Genomic DNA, 14,547 nt, shown 5'->3' on the forward strand with positions numbered 1-14,547 from the left:
CATCTTCAGAAAAGTGTTCTGAAGAAGCCTGCTTGCCCCTTCCATCCTGTGGAGGCTCAGAAAGAAACCATCTTTTATGAGAAAGTCCCTACCAGATGTCTAGTCTTTTGGTACCTTGCTCTGAAATTTACCATCTTCTAGAACGTTGGGCAATAAACTTTGTTTATAAGACACTTACTCAGGGGAAGTCCAAATTGACCAGAATTGGACAGTAGTCCTTATATGCTTCTTATCTGATAAAGTTTAAGGAAAAATGGGTTCATTTTCATTCCTGTCCATTCTAATTTGCTAAGTTGGATAAATGCTGCTAATACCATTTCAGTGCTTATTGGTTTTAGAACCATTGTTGCAAACGAGAATTGGCTCTAAGGAAGTAAGTAGGAAAGCCATGCTCCTAAGTCATAAAGGCTATAAAAGTGCATTACACAGTCTCTCAAATATTCTGAAAAAACAATATTAAATTAATTTTATCATAAACTGTAATTAAGAAATTTCCACTCCCCCTTTTCAAACCACCAGATCTCCAATAAATTCTCAATATACAACTGAAAGTCAAAACAAACCACTGGGCAGATACATCATTCTCGCAACTGTAGGTTAGGAGTAAGAAATAATAGTGGCATAATTACTATAATTCTTGAAGCTTTCAACCAAAATCATGTGATGAAGTAGGAAAATTGCAATCTTCTAAATTTCAAGTTAAGAATACAATTCAGATCCCCCCTCCTGTAATATCTCCTAATCAAGTAGTACTAGGAAGCCATCTTGAACAAAGCAATAAATGTGTGTGAAGTCATTAGTATTTTATTTAATTTTTATTTTCCAACATAAATGTGAAGTAGCATTTTGCCTTTATGGGGAAAATCTGGTGTATGAATACTTTGAGGGAAATATCATGAACAAAATGCACTTATTGCTGGTGTTGACTCAATGGGTCATTGTCAAAATCAACCTCAAAGGCTCACTCTCCTGCCACTGACTTAATTTTTGCAGGATCCCATTAAAAGAACATCGCCTTCATGACAGTGGGAAGCAATTCTAGAAGACGACACACCCTATCCCAAAAAAGTTTGTCCATAGAGTTGGGAACACTGTTTAGAATTTGTTGATTATTACTTGTACTAGATAGAGAGTTGGGGTGAAAACTATGCTTGTTCAAAAAGGAGGGGGGAGATAGTAATAGTGGGCAATAGAGTGAATATTTGTGAGCTATTATATATTTGTTACTTTTGTTTACATTATTTGTACATATATACAAAGTTATTTTGTCAGATTGTTTATATGCATATTTCTACCTCGGTTTAGGACATTTTGTATATTGATACAACTTTTAGGGTATATTTTCATATTATTATAGGTTAATAGTTGTTCCTATTTGTTGTATATACAGTTAGATCAATTAGGTTCTTTAGATACATAGAGATTGTATTCTGTCTAGATAGGTATTCTTCAACCATTTCAAGGATCTGTGGAACATAGCATTTAAATAACTTAGGGTTCTGTTGACATGAGACATGATTGCTTTTGAAAGCACCAGTTTATTCCTGAGAGAATGTTGAGCTTGTTTTCTTCTTGGCAAAACTGGCCTTTGGGCAAGGAACTGACAATGCCTCAACCACTGACAAGTTACATACTATCCGGAAATGGATAAGCAGAGCTGTCAAATCCTGCCAAGATAGGGTAAAATGGTTTTGAAAAATTTCCTGCCTCTGAGAATGGTCTGTCAGTTGCAGTAGGCCTTAGCCAAAGTTGGTTGGTTCAACGTTGCAAAATGAGACTTTGGGTGATTGTCTCTGTCATATATTGCTCGCTTTGGAAGTAACTTGATTGTACTTCCTGCCTGCTTAAGTAATATTATCTCCCTTCTCAGGTCTTTGATTGGGTTGAATATTAGATAGTAGTAGTTACTGTACTCTTATGATCTAGTCAAGCCATTTCCTATACAAGACTTAGACTCCATAGGATAGAATCTTTATTAAAACATTTAACATATGTTCCTTGCTTAATATTATTTATGCTGATTGCAATTCTAATCTTATACTTGATATCTGTTCCTAGTGTATATTGTTTTGTATTGGGTTTGTAACTCTCTTACTTAAACAAAAAGGGGGAGGTGCTGTGGGAACTCCTTCTATTCCTTCAGCCAATAGCCTTTAAGATACCAGCCCACTGGGGTGTGGTCTCTTATACTTTAAAAAGCAGTGGGAACTGGTGATCTTTCTCTTGCTTCTGGCTCCCTTTCTGGCAGCTAGACTTTCTGTTTCCTGTTTGCGACGAGAGGACTGTTGTTTGGGATAGTGATCTATAAGTTTTTCCCCTTAAATAAAGAACCCCTTTTATTATCCATAATTCTTAACTGGTGTGGGATTGTTTTGAGGCATCAACACTGTTGTCAAGTATCTGGCTGTCATGGGCTATCACAAAGACAGTTAGAGGGTACGCACAGCAAACTGTGTAAGAGACCCAGTGTGAACGGCTTCCACCATGAGCATCTTAGAAACAGGCTACACGGAAACTGTAATTAATCTATTCCCTGATCTTTCAGGTTGGAATTATACTCAGTGGTTATGAGATGTCTCAACCGGATGCCCTTAGCTGCATGATTTGAACAGGTGGAAACAGCAGCAGAAAGATGGTTTGTTTTGACTAAGAGCAGGGAACTTGGGAGCCTGAATTACTGGATGGAAGGAAGGGTGATAAAGGGAAGCGATCACGTGGTAACCACATGCCCAGCTGCACCTAGAATCAAAAGGTCCATTAGTTTGGCCATAATGAGGATTGCCAAGGAAGCAGGTGACAAACTCTGAACTGGGCTCCCAAAAGGTGAAGGCAGGAGCAGTATGTAGAAAGCATGAAGTAGGGAAAGGGTTTTCCTCCCAAGGTCAGGGGAAACAATCCACAGAGTCCTAATGAAGAAAGATGAGAATGGTGGCAATTGGAACCAGGCAAAGCAGGCAGACACCAGAGACAGTTCCAAAAAACACCAAGACAGCTTGGCAATGATTTGCTGGGGTGGCGGTGTTGGTAGAAAACGTGAGGAGCGAAGCACAGGACCGAGAAAATGATGTGAGAGCAGGAAGGAAGGTGGCGTGTTATGGTGGTGTGTAGGGGTGGGCCTTTGGGGGAATTGGGGAAACTGATGTTTCTAGACATTAAAAATTTGAATTAACAATGGGAAACCAAGCAAGGCATTCCAAGCAAGTTTCAATTATGCTTGTGGAGACAAGGTGAGAGGTTAAGGCCAGAAATATAGTTTTATGAATAACATCCAAACAGGTTATTGCTGAAGCCAGCAAGAGGTGTGAGTTACTATCAAGAAAATGGGGTACTATATTAAAATACTTTAGAAAGCTCAGCAGGCGAGACTGTCTCATTGACTGAATAAAATCTAAAAGAAGTTTATTTAGGGCAAACAGCTCAGAAACACATGTAGTTAGGCCAAGCTTATGATATTAGCTCTATTTAAATGATATTAAAGAGGAAAGCTATATATCTTGAGAAATGCACCTAACAATAAGGTATACAAAGATTGGAAATGAAAAAAGAAAGACATGGAAGCTTTCATTACCAGGAAAGTATGAACTGAGAGAAGCTGATGTAATTGTATTAATACCAGATGAGCTGAAATACAAGGCAGAGACATTGCCAGGAACAAATAAGGCTGTTGAAGAATGGCAGACAATGATTCACTAGGAAATACAGCCAATTGTAAAGTCTTATGAGCCCAGGGACATAATCTCAGAACACATAAAGGAAAAATTTGACAGAATTTCAAGGAGAAATGGATGCAATCTCCCCCGGTAGAAGATTTTAAATTCTCTTAAAAATGACACAAAGGAAAAATAACAAAGCTTCACATGGTGTGGCTCCAATGGGCAAAAACTACGAGAAAGGGAAGGAAAAGAGGAGAGGATGTGGGAGTTTGAGGATGGGAGGAAAACGGTGCCACTGAGGGACTGGCAAAGAGGGAATAAAGGCGGACCCCTCAGGCGGAGTAACAAAGAAGGTTGCTGTTGAAAAGAAAAAGCAAGCACCCTTCCTAGGGCAAGACCACAGAGGAAGTATGGAGTGTGGGGGGGTATATGGCCCACGTTAGGTGAACCCTCTTAGAATACCCTTTCCTCTGATACCAGAGAAAAAGGATGAAACCTAGATCAGGATATTTTGTGATGGGGGAAGCAAGTGGACAAGTGTATGGGCTTTGGTTTCTCTCAAAGGCAGCCTCTGTTGAATACGAGGGGAAGAGTCATAAATGCATTTGCTGTTTCTATCTGGTAGTGTTCATGCGTGCAGATTTGGCAATACAACTTTAAAATTCACGTGTGAATAGAGGGGGAAATGCTTGACCAGCCTGGAGACTGCTGATTTCTTGGAGGTACGATGTGGCAGGCTTTGCATAAGCAGTGGAGAAATGAATTTTAAGAACCATATGAAGCTAGTAGAATGCACAGGGCTGCTTCCCCTGCCGGAAACATTGAGAGAGCCATCTAAATACGTATTTCTAGTGATGTTGTTTACTGTGTGAGCTAACTGGCTGTGGTCAGGGGAATGATACTACATCAGCTGTAGAACTTGGAGCTTTAGTTGAATTAGTTAGATTTGCAGTAGAAAATTATATCTCATCGAGCTTGGAAAGGAAATCAAAGAACAGCTGAAGTGTAAGAAGGAAGAGGGATTTCACCTTATAGTGTCCTGTTTATTCTGTATTCGGTGTGCTACAGTCTGGTGAGTGCAGATCAGTTTACACCAAGACCCTCCCAACTGGCTCTTTTGGATTGTATGTGGGTGCCTTACCTCTAAGGGAGGTGATGCCCCAATTTGCTCTTCTGCTTCCCCCCAAAGAGAAACTACTACCTTGTGTTCCCCTCATTTGTAAAGCATCGAGTACTGTCCACACTGTCCCTCAGAAATGGAAATCATTGAAATTAAGTACAACCTTATCAGCCCTTATCATTTCTGCCCTGAAAATGCACTCAACCTTTTCCTCAGGGTTCGTGATGAAATGATAATTATCTCGCAGAATCGTATAGGACAGTCTCATAAAACACTCTGGCAAGTTCATCCAATATCATTTAGTTTTATAACCTCTAACGGCTCCTGGAATTTTTTCTGGAATTGCCTTACTGGGAAATTTCAAGGCTACTTGAAAAGATCACCTATGTTAATAGACAGGAAGACTCAACTCTGCCTGGTGTATATTAAAGGTTCCTTGGTGTTAGCTTGCATTGTTTCTCTTCCCCCTGCCAGAGTGTCTCTTCTGGTTACTCCACATCTGGAGTACACTTCTAACTGATGTAAGAAACATTTGAGCAGCATCTAGATAGCACTACAGAAACTTTACACAGATGTTCCAGGGCTTCTACAGTACTCAATTCATTTTCCATCTGTACTACTGAGCATATTAACTTAGATACTATATCAGTAAATCTGTGGTGACTAGAAACACCCAGTGACTCTCAGTTTACAAGCGAAGTGGAACCCCACCCCCACGAGAGGCTCCACGGAACATTCCCAGAGGAAACCAATTTTATATTCTCCTTGGCTCATTTGGTTGAGATATTCTGAAGTATTGGGGTGAACCCAAACCAGGAAAACTGTGAAAAACCTGGCTACACACATGTCATTCAAGCCAACACTAAAAAAATTCATGAGTTCTGGGGCCAGTGGCACCTCTGGAGGACTGTGAAAGCAAAACCCGGAAGAGAAAGGGGCACAAGATGGAAGCAAACATTTGGCAGCATGGAGAGTGCCTTGCCCCTACAGGGGTGACATACCAGTTCCTTCTTCTTCATGCATTCCATGAGGATGATGAAGAGGTGCTGAGCTTGGGTGCGAGTGTATGTAAAAGTCTTCTGTATTGTCACCAACAGCTGGTCCCTCAAGGATTCATTGATAAGTCTGCAACGAAAACCAAGATCAGTCAGTTCAGCACAACTCCTATTCTGTGTGTGTGTGTGTGCGTGTGTGTGTATTATTGTAGTTTATCTTAATTTACACATTGCTCATAGTTGATAGGGTAATGTTTTAATATATTAGGGACTATGGAATAATAAAATCAAGGTATTTACCATATCCAGCACCTTATGTTTTTATCATTTTTTGCAGTGATAACACTCAAACCCCTCCATTCTAGCTACTTCAAAATACTAGTGTTCTTTAGCATGGTCACCCTACAGCGCAGCTGGAACATTGCAGAACACAGGAGAACACTGAGGATTTATTTTTAATCAGAGTCACTTCTGCCTATGTTTTCCAACAATAGCTCTTTTAACGTGTCAGTTTCCAAAGCATTCGTGTCTCAGAACCTCACAGGGCGAAGTAGGGAGTGGACTTAGTCATCTGCTGCCATTTGCCTTTTCCATAGTCACGTGTTTAATGACTGCTACCTCAAATTCTGTTATTAAGGATGCCTTCAATTGCATTGTCTACATCTTGGAAAGGATTTGCTGTGTCATTTCCTCACAAACTGAAATGTTATAACTATTTACGGGGACAAAAATTACATCTCAGCAACACATTTTTCAGCATCAATATAAGATGTGGACATTAGTAAAATGCTTATTGTACAAACGTGAAGACAGGAGTTTGATCCCCAGCACCTTGTAAAAGTCAGATGTGGCATACACCTTGCAATCTCAGCACTGGGGAGGCAGACAAGGAAGAATCTCTGGGGTTCCCTGGCTAGCTAGGTAGCCTAATCAGCAAGTCCCAGGTCCCAATGTGAGACTGTCTAAAAACTGAAGGTGGGCGGCTCCTGAGAAGTAACACTCCAGGTTGATCTCTAGCTTCCACATACATATATACACAGACACATATATGTACATGTGTTCCCCACAGAAACAGACAGAAACAGGCACCCCCAAGTGGAAATAAGAATTAGGTTACTACTTTAAGCTAAAGGGTTTTTTAAACTTTAAAAAAGGTTTTACTTTTTTTTCTAGTGAGCCAAAAGTTTGATTCATAGGAAGCAGCATTTCCAAAGCAAAGCACTGTTTACTTCAGCATGCCCAATCAATCAATGCACACTTAGGCCTCAGCTACTAAATTTTAACTCCTCCCACTAGCCTGGAGAGAAAGGTATCTGACAGTCACCAAATGACAAGGGTGTGAAAACATATTTTTTATACGTAACTGTTCTAACTGTTTAAAATCGTGAAGATAGACACTCTTCTCTGGGACAGTGGTAATCATATTTTCTGTCTATCATGTGTACATTTTATATGGCACACATCACTTTCATTATTGAAGTATCAGCAGCTCCTAGATAAGATAGAAAGAATATTATTTCATTTGATGCTGGCAGGAACCCTGTTGGCAAGAGATTTGCTTAATTTTATGAGCATGGATTTTAGCCAGATGGAGTCAAAAACTTAGATCCGCACAGCCAACAAGCAATGGCAGAGCAGGGTACTGCCCGGTGCTCTTCCATGTCACCGCCTCTCTGCAGTGAGGACCCCACACCATTACCCCCTTCAATGTTGTGCCCCTACAGCAGGTAGTTGTGAGAATTCCTTTCACAGGAAAGCAGGGCATGAATCTTGAAATGCCTTTCTATCAGTGACCTGCTATGGCTTGGATATGTGGGGTTCCCATGAGCACAGAGGGCTGCTCATTGTGGTACCTTTACTTTGAAAAAAAAAGTGTAAATCTAAGGATCCTGAAAGTCCTTCGTCTGAGGATCAGAAGGTAGGGTCACCTCCATTCGCACCTTCTTCAGGAAGGATAGTGTCAAAGGATGTACATGCTTAGAGGAAAGGAGGTGCAGATGAGGACGAGAAAGGATACCCCAAATGTTCTCTCGATAGTGATTCTGGTTGACTCCATGGTCTTGGCATCAAATCAGCTAGAAATCATCTGTCTGCCTGTCCATCCATCCATTCATCCATCCATCCATTCATCCACCCACTCATCTGTCATTCACTCATTTAGAAAATTCATGTGGATGTCTACTTGGTGGTAGGCGCTGTGGTATGCGTCAGGGATAGATGGATATAAGGATATATGGATGCAGTATGGTCACCCCCTGCCTCCAGTGGAGTAGAAGGACATGGATTAGACATTCAGCCACAATTGTCAGTGGTAGAGAAGTAGAGGAGCTGGTGAGAGGTGACCTCGGGAAAACCCAGGAGATGGAGCTTTCCCTGACACTTGCAGAAGAGTGAGCATTAGAAAGGGTTGGACCTGGTAAGGGTGGGAAAGGACAGACAGAATGGCATGGTTAGGCCTGGTTTGGAGAAGGGAGAAGAGGGCAGAATGGCTGGAGCATGTGAGCACTGTAGTTTAGACACAAAAGAACCCCTACAGGTCTCTCTGATAAAGGTGTGGCCTCAGCTTGATGCTAGTGGGAGGGGTGGAAGTGGTTTGAATGTCAACATCCGTTACAGGATCAGCTGTTGGAGCACTTGGTCCCCAGTCAGTGGTACCTGTGTGGGTAGGTTTAGGGATTGCGCACTTGCCAGAGGAAGTAAGCTACTGGGGCTGGATTTTGTGGTGTCAAAGCCACATGCCACATGCTCTCTCTGCTTCCTGCTTGCGACTTAAGATGTGAACTTTCAGCTTCAGCTCCGGCTGCCATGTCTACTGTCTGCTCCCTCATCCCTGCCATGATGGACTCTTAGCCATCTGGACTTGTAAGCCCCAAATAAACCCTGTCTTCTGGAAGTTGCCTTGGCCCTGGCGCTTTATTGCAGCAACAGAAAAGTGACTGACTGATACAGAAGCGCCACCTAACAGAAGGGTTTCAGATGCTGGGACTGCACCCTCAAAGGGATCCAGGCTGCTTTGCGTGTCCCAGTCACATGGTTGGATGGTGTTGTTCTGCTCCATGTTTCCAGCTAAGATCTGTCACCACACCAATGAGTCAGCTATTCATACATTCAGATGTACAAAACCGTGACTCCCCAAACCTTTCTGCTTCTATGAAATGATTATTTCAGTTGTTACAATAACTAAAAGCTATTGTGGGGAACAAATTAAAAAAGTAAGAAAAGATGAGGCTATAGTGAGGGTTAGCCAGGACAAGATCACGGGGGCCTTTGGAGACTATGTTAGAGTTTATTTGGTTTTTGACACACAGTCTTACTGTACACCCAGGCTAGCCTCAAATTCATAATTCTCCTGCTTTTACCTTCAAAGTGCTAGAATTGCGGACAAGTGCCACCATGTCTTGTGAGATCTGTGGCTTTGTCCCCACAGTGGTAAGAAGTGTTTCAGCAGGAGAAAGAGACCCATTTCTACTTGTGGTGCTAATTAACTCTCCTAAGACTCAGTCATACCTGGTCATAAGTCTACTTGACAGGCAACCCAGGAGGGTAATTCCAGAGAGTTCTGCAGCAACAGAAGTGTAGAATGCAGCACATGTCTGACTACAGGAGGGATTCTTCTGATTTGCCACTTGATAGGTCCAATCATTCATGGGCAGGTGTTTAATTTTGATAACAGCTCAGAATTTGTTCTCTACTGCCAGCCATCTGTAATGAACTCCGAATTCCCTGAAGTCATTAACTGTTTGCGAGCACTGTCTGTCACTTCCATCCAGTCTGTCAGTTTGGGAATTAGAGAATGACGTATAATTGACTTAGTCACAGCGTTCAGAACTAGGCGAGCCTAAAGACTCGCCCAAGAGTTCTATAGTTTGGAGTCTCTGTTTCATATCTCTTCAAGGTGGTGGCTTTGGATCAATCAGTTAGCAAGAAGAACCTTACAATGGATTGGAGCTACAAAGTGGACAGGCTCATTGCTGGTAAAATAGAAAATATGGAGAAGAGAGCCATTACATATGGAACGGACAAGGCTGGGGAAGCAAAGGAGACTTGGTCCATCTGAAGCATTATGTTATATTTACTGAACTCCAATTCTGCTTTATTTTTTCCCCCACATCTTTCTGATTACATCAAAATGAAAATATTTTTGGTGTGCCTCTGCTGTTTGAAGTGTCCCATTAGCAGTCACTCCTCTTAACAGAGAACTAGCACATCTAAAGCTCATGTGCCTTTGGTTGAAGAGGTTTAGTGACACTTCTTCTTTAAGAGCAATCCCATAGTATGCATTTCCCGTGTTCCTAGCACCTCCTGGTTTATCAATCCATGGCAGAAATGGGAGAAGAGTCTTTGAGGCAGGCAGGTGGCCTGTTTTGTAGGGGAAGAAACTGGTAAAGGTACTGGAGAGATCTGTGATGTCTCATAGCCTGGTGACCTCAGACTGGGCTGAGTTTCTTCATTTCACTCTTGAGCCATGGTTCCAGTTTTCCTGTGTCTTATAGCACTCTGTCACTCAGTTTCCTAGTCATGTGCATCACAGGGAGAAATATAAGTTATTAGGAAAATGCTTTTCCTTTATATATATATGTGTGTATGTATGTATGATTGTATGTATGTATGTATAATGAATGTATGTACAGAGAGAGACAAAGACAGACTGGCAGACAAATGGGGAGAGGAGACAGAATGAGAAAACAAGAATGTTGGAAGTGTTCTGACCGGCTTAGGGGAGAGGAGTCTAAGTGGGGGTTGGTAAATGAAGACACCAGACAGAGCACTCAGCAGCTTGAAGATTTGTCGACTTTAGACCCTCATCTGTGATTCACTTTGTTTCCCTGTCTTATTTTGTGGACACACATTTTCGTGTCTTTGAGAAGCCCGCTTTCTTGAAACTCTGATTTTATTTTTAGTTCTTCCCATTTTTTTTCCCACTCCACAGCCCTGGAGAGGAGAAATTGATAGCTTTTTAAAATTTTTACCATGATATTCGAACATCAATGGATTTAGAGACAACCCCTTGTTAGGAGTCTTTTTATGGCACTAGAGTAGTGATTGAAAACTTCTTGACACCAAAACATGGTTGTAACATTCCATGAAACTGTAGCTTTAGAACCAGGTCTGTGACAGTGACTTATTTATGGAAACCGCTAATTGGGGGCTCCATATGTATCAGTGTTATTTTGGGTCCACCTCAAATTAGAGGGTTTTTGCGACTAAGGAAAATCTCTGCACTGTGGTATTTGTGGTTCCATTTAAATGCTGCATGTATGGCCTGTAGTTTTCAGATTCGTCACCGAGTAATTTAAAATAGGTCAGTGTTTACCCAGGGCTCAGGATAGCCAGAAACACGCCCCACACTTTGCAATTAGTGTTCTATTCAAACGCTGCAAATGCAGCCCACATGTAAAAATAGTTCTCCCAGAATAAATTTAATTATCTGCAATATCAGATTTTTGTTCCTAGATTTGAAAACTTAAAAAAAAAAGCATCTAGAATTCAGTGCGACTCCAGGAGCTAATCTCAGGTTAATTAACAGCTTTTGAGGAGAATGGTCCTCCCGAGACCCCTGCAGATGCTTTGAGATGCCGCACACACAGGGTGAGGAATTTTACTTATATAAATAAAACTGTGAATACCCATACTTGGTACTTCAAAGACATCATTTCCAATGGTATCTCTAGTTTACTAAAGAAAACAGAAATTTTCGTCATTTATTTGAAGCCAAAGCAAATGCCTAAATGTTACACAAAGGACACCCAAAGGTGTCCTTGAATGAGGTCATAGAGAGTGACAATCTCTGTGATTCCTTCTCTTCCCTTCAACCTTACTCTCCCCTTCTTTTCCAGAAAAGCTACCACTTTCTTTCAAATGCTGTACCTCTGCTGCCGACAGCCTTTAATAAGTTCTCACCCACTGGCTGTGTGATTTTAAGACTTACTTAGCTCTTATTTATCCCCTTTGTATATGTTACATGGAGGTGATAAAGTATTTTCATAGACACGTGAATTAAGTAAGTCCATCCTCACAAAGGTTCTGGTGTGTGGCATGCCTCTCGCGAAAATTGGCTGTGATGGCAGCTGGCCTTGAATTATAATTTCTCAAGAGAAATAATTTTCCCATTTGAGACAGATTAAAGAGCTGTGGTGATTTCTTACTTTGGGGGAAATTGAGATATTTAGATCTAGGGGAAGCTTAATTAAAATGGAGCTTTGCGGTCACCCCATGCAGACATCGCATGTTCATTCTCTGATTCATTCGCTCATTCAGCAAATCATACTTAACACCTGTTACCGTCATGCACTGTCTTCAGAGTCGGTTGGGAGATGAGACTCTCCAGTCTTAGCATCTAGGAATTAGTAGTATTATTCCCTCTTGAGTAGTTAATGTGGTTAAGAACCATGTATCCTTAAAAGTGGCCACCTAATCACTCACACACATCTCTAAAACACTGCCACTTAGGTCTGTGCATAGAGCCTACAACGCTTTCCCTTTGGTATAGGTGATTCTCTACATTTACTCGGGACTCACGGTATACCGGGTATTTCTTTTCGACTTTGTCACTTGACCTGCATCCATTCTCTATGGCTACCGTTCTCATCCTTTTATCCCTGTCAAAAGCTGTATGTAATGGGCAGTAGCAGTAACATATGTGCATGCATGGGCCAGTTCTACATGACCAAGGGAAGTCAGCACCAAACACTCGATTGTTTCCCTCAGGGTCTTTCTTTCACATCGAGGTCTGCTTGGGGTGGTGAGGCAACAGTACGCCTGCAGGTTTTAGCAACCCCTGTTAGAAACACCAGCACATAGAGATCTGAATTCTGGAAATATTGTCCTGACTCAGCTCCTTCTCCATGAACCTTGGCTTGGGCTTGTCTTTATCTTTCTCAGTCGGAATAGAAAGACTGCTAATTGGCTTCTTGCCTATCCTCCTCCAGTCCACCCTCCACCGCATTGATTAAATGGCTCTTTTGTAGCGGGATCATGTTCTAGAACACTGTTAAAATTCTGCAATAGCTCCCCATCACCAGTCAGATGGCATCTTAGTTTGCATATGTAATTTAAGATTATCTGTGGTCTCTCGCCTAACCTAGGCTCTCTTCTGCTACCCTTATATACTTCCTATAAATACAGGATCTCTGCATTTATTGTATACCTCTCTGCCCTTGAATGTGCTCTGTCTACTGCATGGAATGGTTTCTGCTCCTAAACTCTCTACTCAAAGCCTATTTAAATCTCAGTTGAAACTATCTCCTGGGTGAAAATCTCCGATTCCTACTTACAAGATGCTCTGGGAGAATATCATTTTATTCTCATAATGTGTAGGGCAGTCATTCACAAAAATGCGCACCATCTGAAGATATTCAGCATTTCAGTGATACAAAGATAAGTTCCTCCACATAGGGCTTAGTGATTTGGCAACTGGAAGTAATTTTATCACACGAATGTCAACACAACAAACATATATAATAAATGATCAGTAGAAGATGTAGGGATGTAATTAAAGCACTCTGCTATGGTGCCTCTCATTGGAAACCATCCCTTCTTTTTCTACTGAGGACTCTGTATAGTTTATTTAGCTCTTTCAGTCTTTATCTCCTCATTTGATAACAGATCTAGAATAGTCCTTAAGAATGATGTTTTTAGGTCAAATGATCATGTGAGAAAAACACCTGGAACTACCTCTGATGAAGAGATATTAAACAAGGATTATTTATGTACCTGAGAATTTTTTACACCTTCAGAGGAGTGCTAGTGAAACCCAGCTCAGAGTTGAAATAAGATAACCAGCATGCAAAGCATGCACACTGTGAAGAGAAAGGGGAATAGTGCCTTGGTTGTTGGATGAGACAAGCCTTTGAATGAGAAGGCAAAGCACCATTGAAAACCAATTAACTCAGTGGTTTCAATGGGAGAAGCCCAGAATCGCACTCACTCATCAGGTGAGGTGGAAATAGGCTGGTGATGAGGAGGTCCCCAGAACTAATCTTATATCACTTCACAGTCAAACAGGAGGAAATCAAAGCTCATAAAGCTCTACACTTCCTGATTTTCCAATTTTGATCCTTTGAAAATCTGTATTTACCAGGAAGGGCCCTACCTGGAAGATTCTGCTGGAGAGATTTGAACTTGGAATAAAGGAATGATTCACCTTTAATAATTTTTTGCAAGGAAAAAAATGTGAGGTCTGTAGAGGTGAATTGACTTCCTTAACAGGATGTGGCTTGTGAGAGCCAGCTTAGCAGGGAGACAAGAGAGTGAGAAAGGAAGACTCTGATAATGATGTATGCCAGCCTCCATGTACAGGCTCACTTCGGTGTATGATGAACCGTTATGATTTGTTTAAAGGGCTCGATGCAAGTGTTATCTTCTACTATATACACGAGGATGTTCTGTAGTCGACATATGAGAAGATTCAGTAATGTGACTCCAGGCATCCACTGTGTTCCCAGGGGAATTCTTTTTTTTTTTTTTTAATCAGCTGCTCAAAGTTCCTTTAATTAATTGAAAGATACACATAAATATTCAACAATTAGAATCCCCTAAGAGCAACTCTGATGCTCTTTTTCAGAAAAGGATGGCTAGATAGAAAGTTGGTACAGATTGACTAGAACACAGATGTAGGTTAGCTAGATTATTTTGTCACTGAATATCGAAACCAGCGACAAAACAGCCCCTATCAATTAAGACAAACAGCAGTTCTGTGTCTTAATGTCTATTCTAGAAGAAATTGTTCACCTAGACTATTCCTGAGGGTTCTATCTACTACTGAGGTGGATCTTAGAGA

The 14,547-nt window shown here is 41.2% G+C and overlaps 1 protein-coding gene across 16 annotated transcripts in view; it reads right to left on the reverse strand.

The window, feature by feature from the left end:
• Positions 1-14,547, reverse strand: part of Trpm3 (transient receptor potential cation channel subfamily M member 3) — a 492,783-nt gene that overhangs the window by 163,810 nt on the left and 314,426 nt on the right. For all 16 annotated transcript variants that reach the window (XM_057778232.1, XM_057778230.1, XM_057778228.1 and 13 more), the window contains one exon: positions 5,775-5,898. In XM_057778232.1, the coding sequence (XP_057634215.1) occupies positions 5,775-5,898 (124 nt within the window). The remainder of the gene's footprint in view (positions 1-5,774; positions 5,899-14,547) is intronic.

This window comes from Chionomys nivalis, chromosome 8 (assembly GCF_950005125.1).
Source record: "Chionomys nivalis chromosome 8, mChiNiv1.1, whole genome shotgun sequence".
Lineage (NCBI taxonomy): Eukaryota > Metazoa > Chordata > Mammalia > Rodentia > Cricetidae > Chionomys > Chionomys nivalis.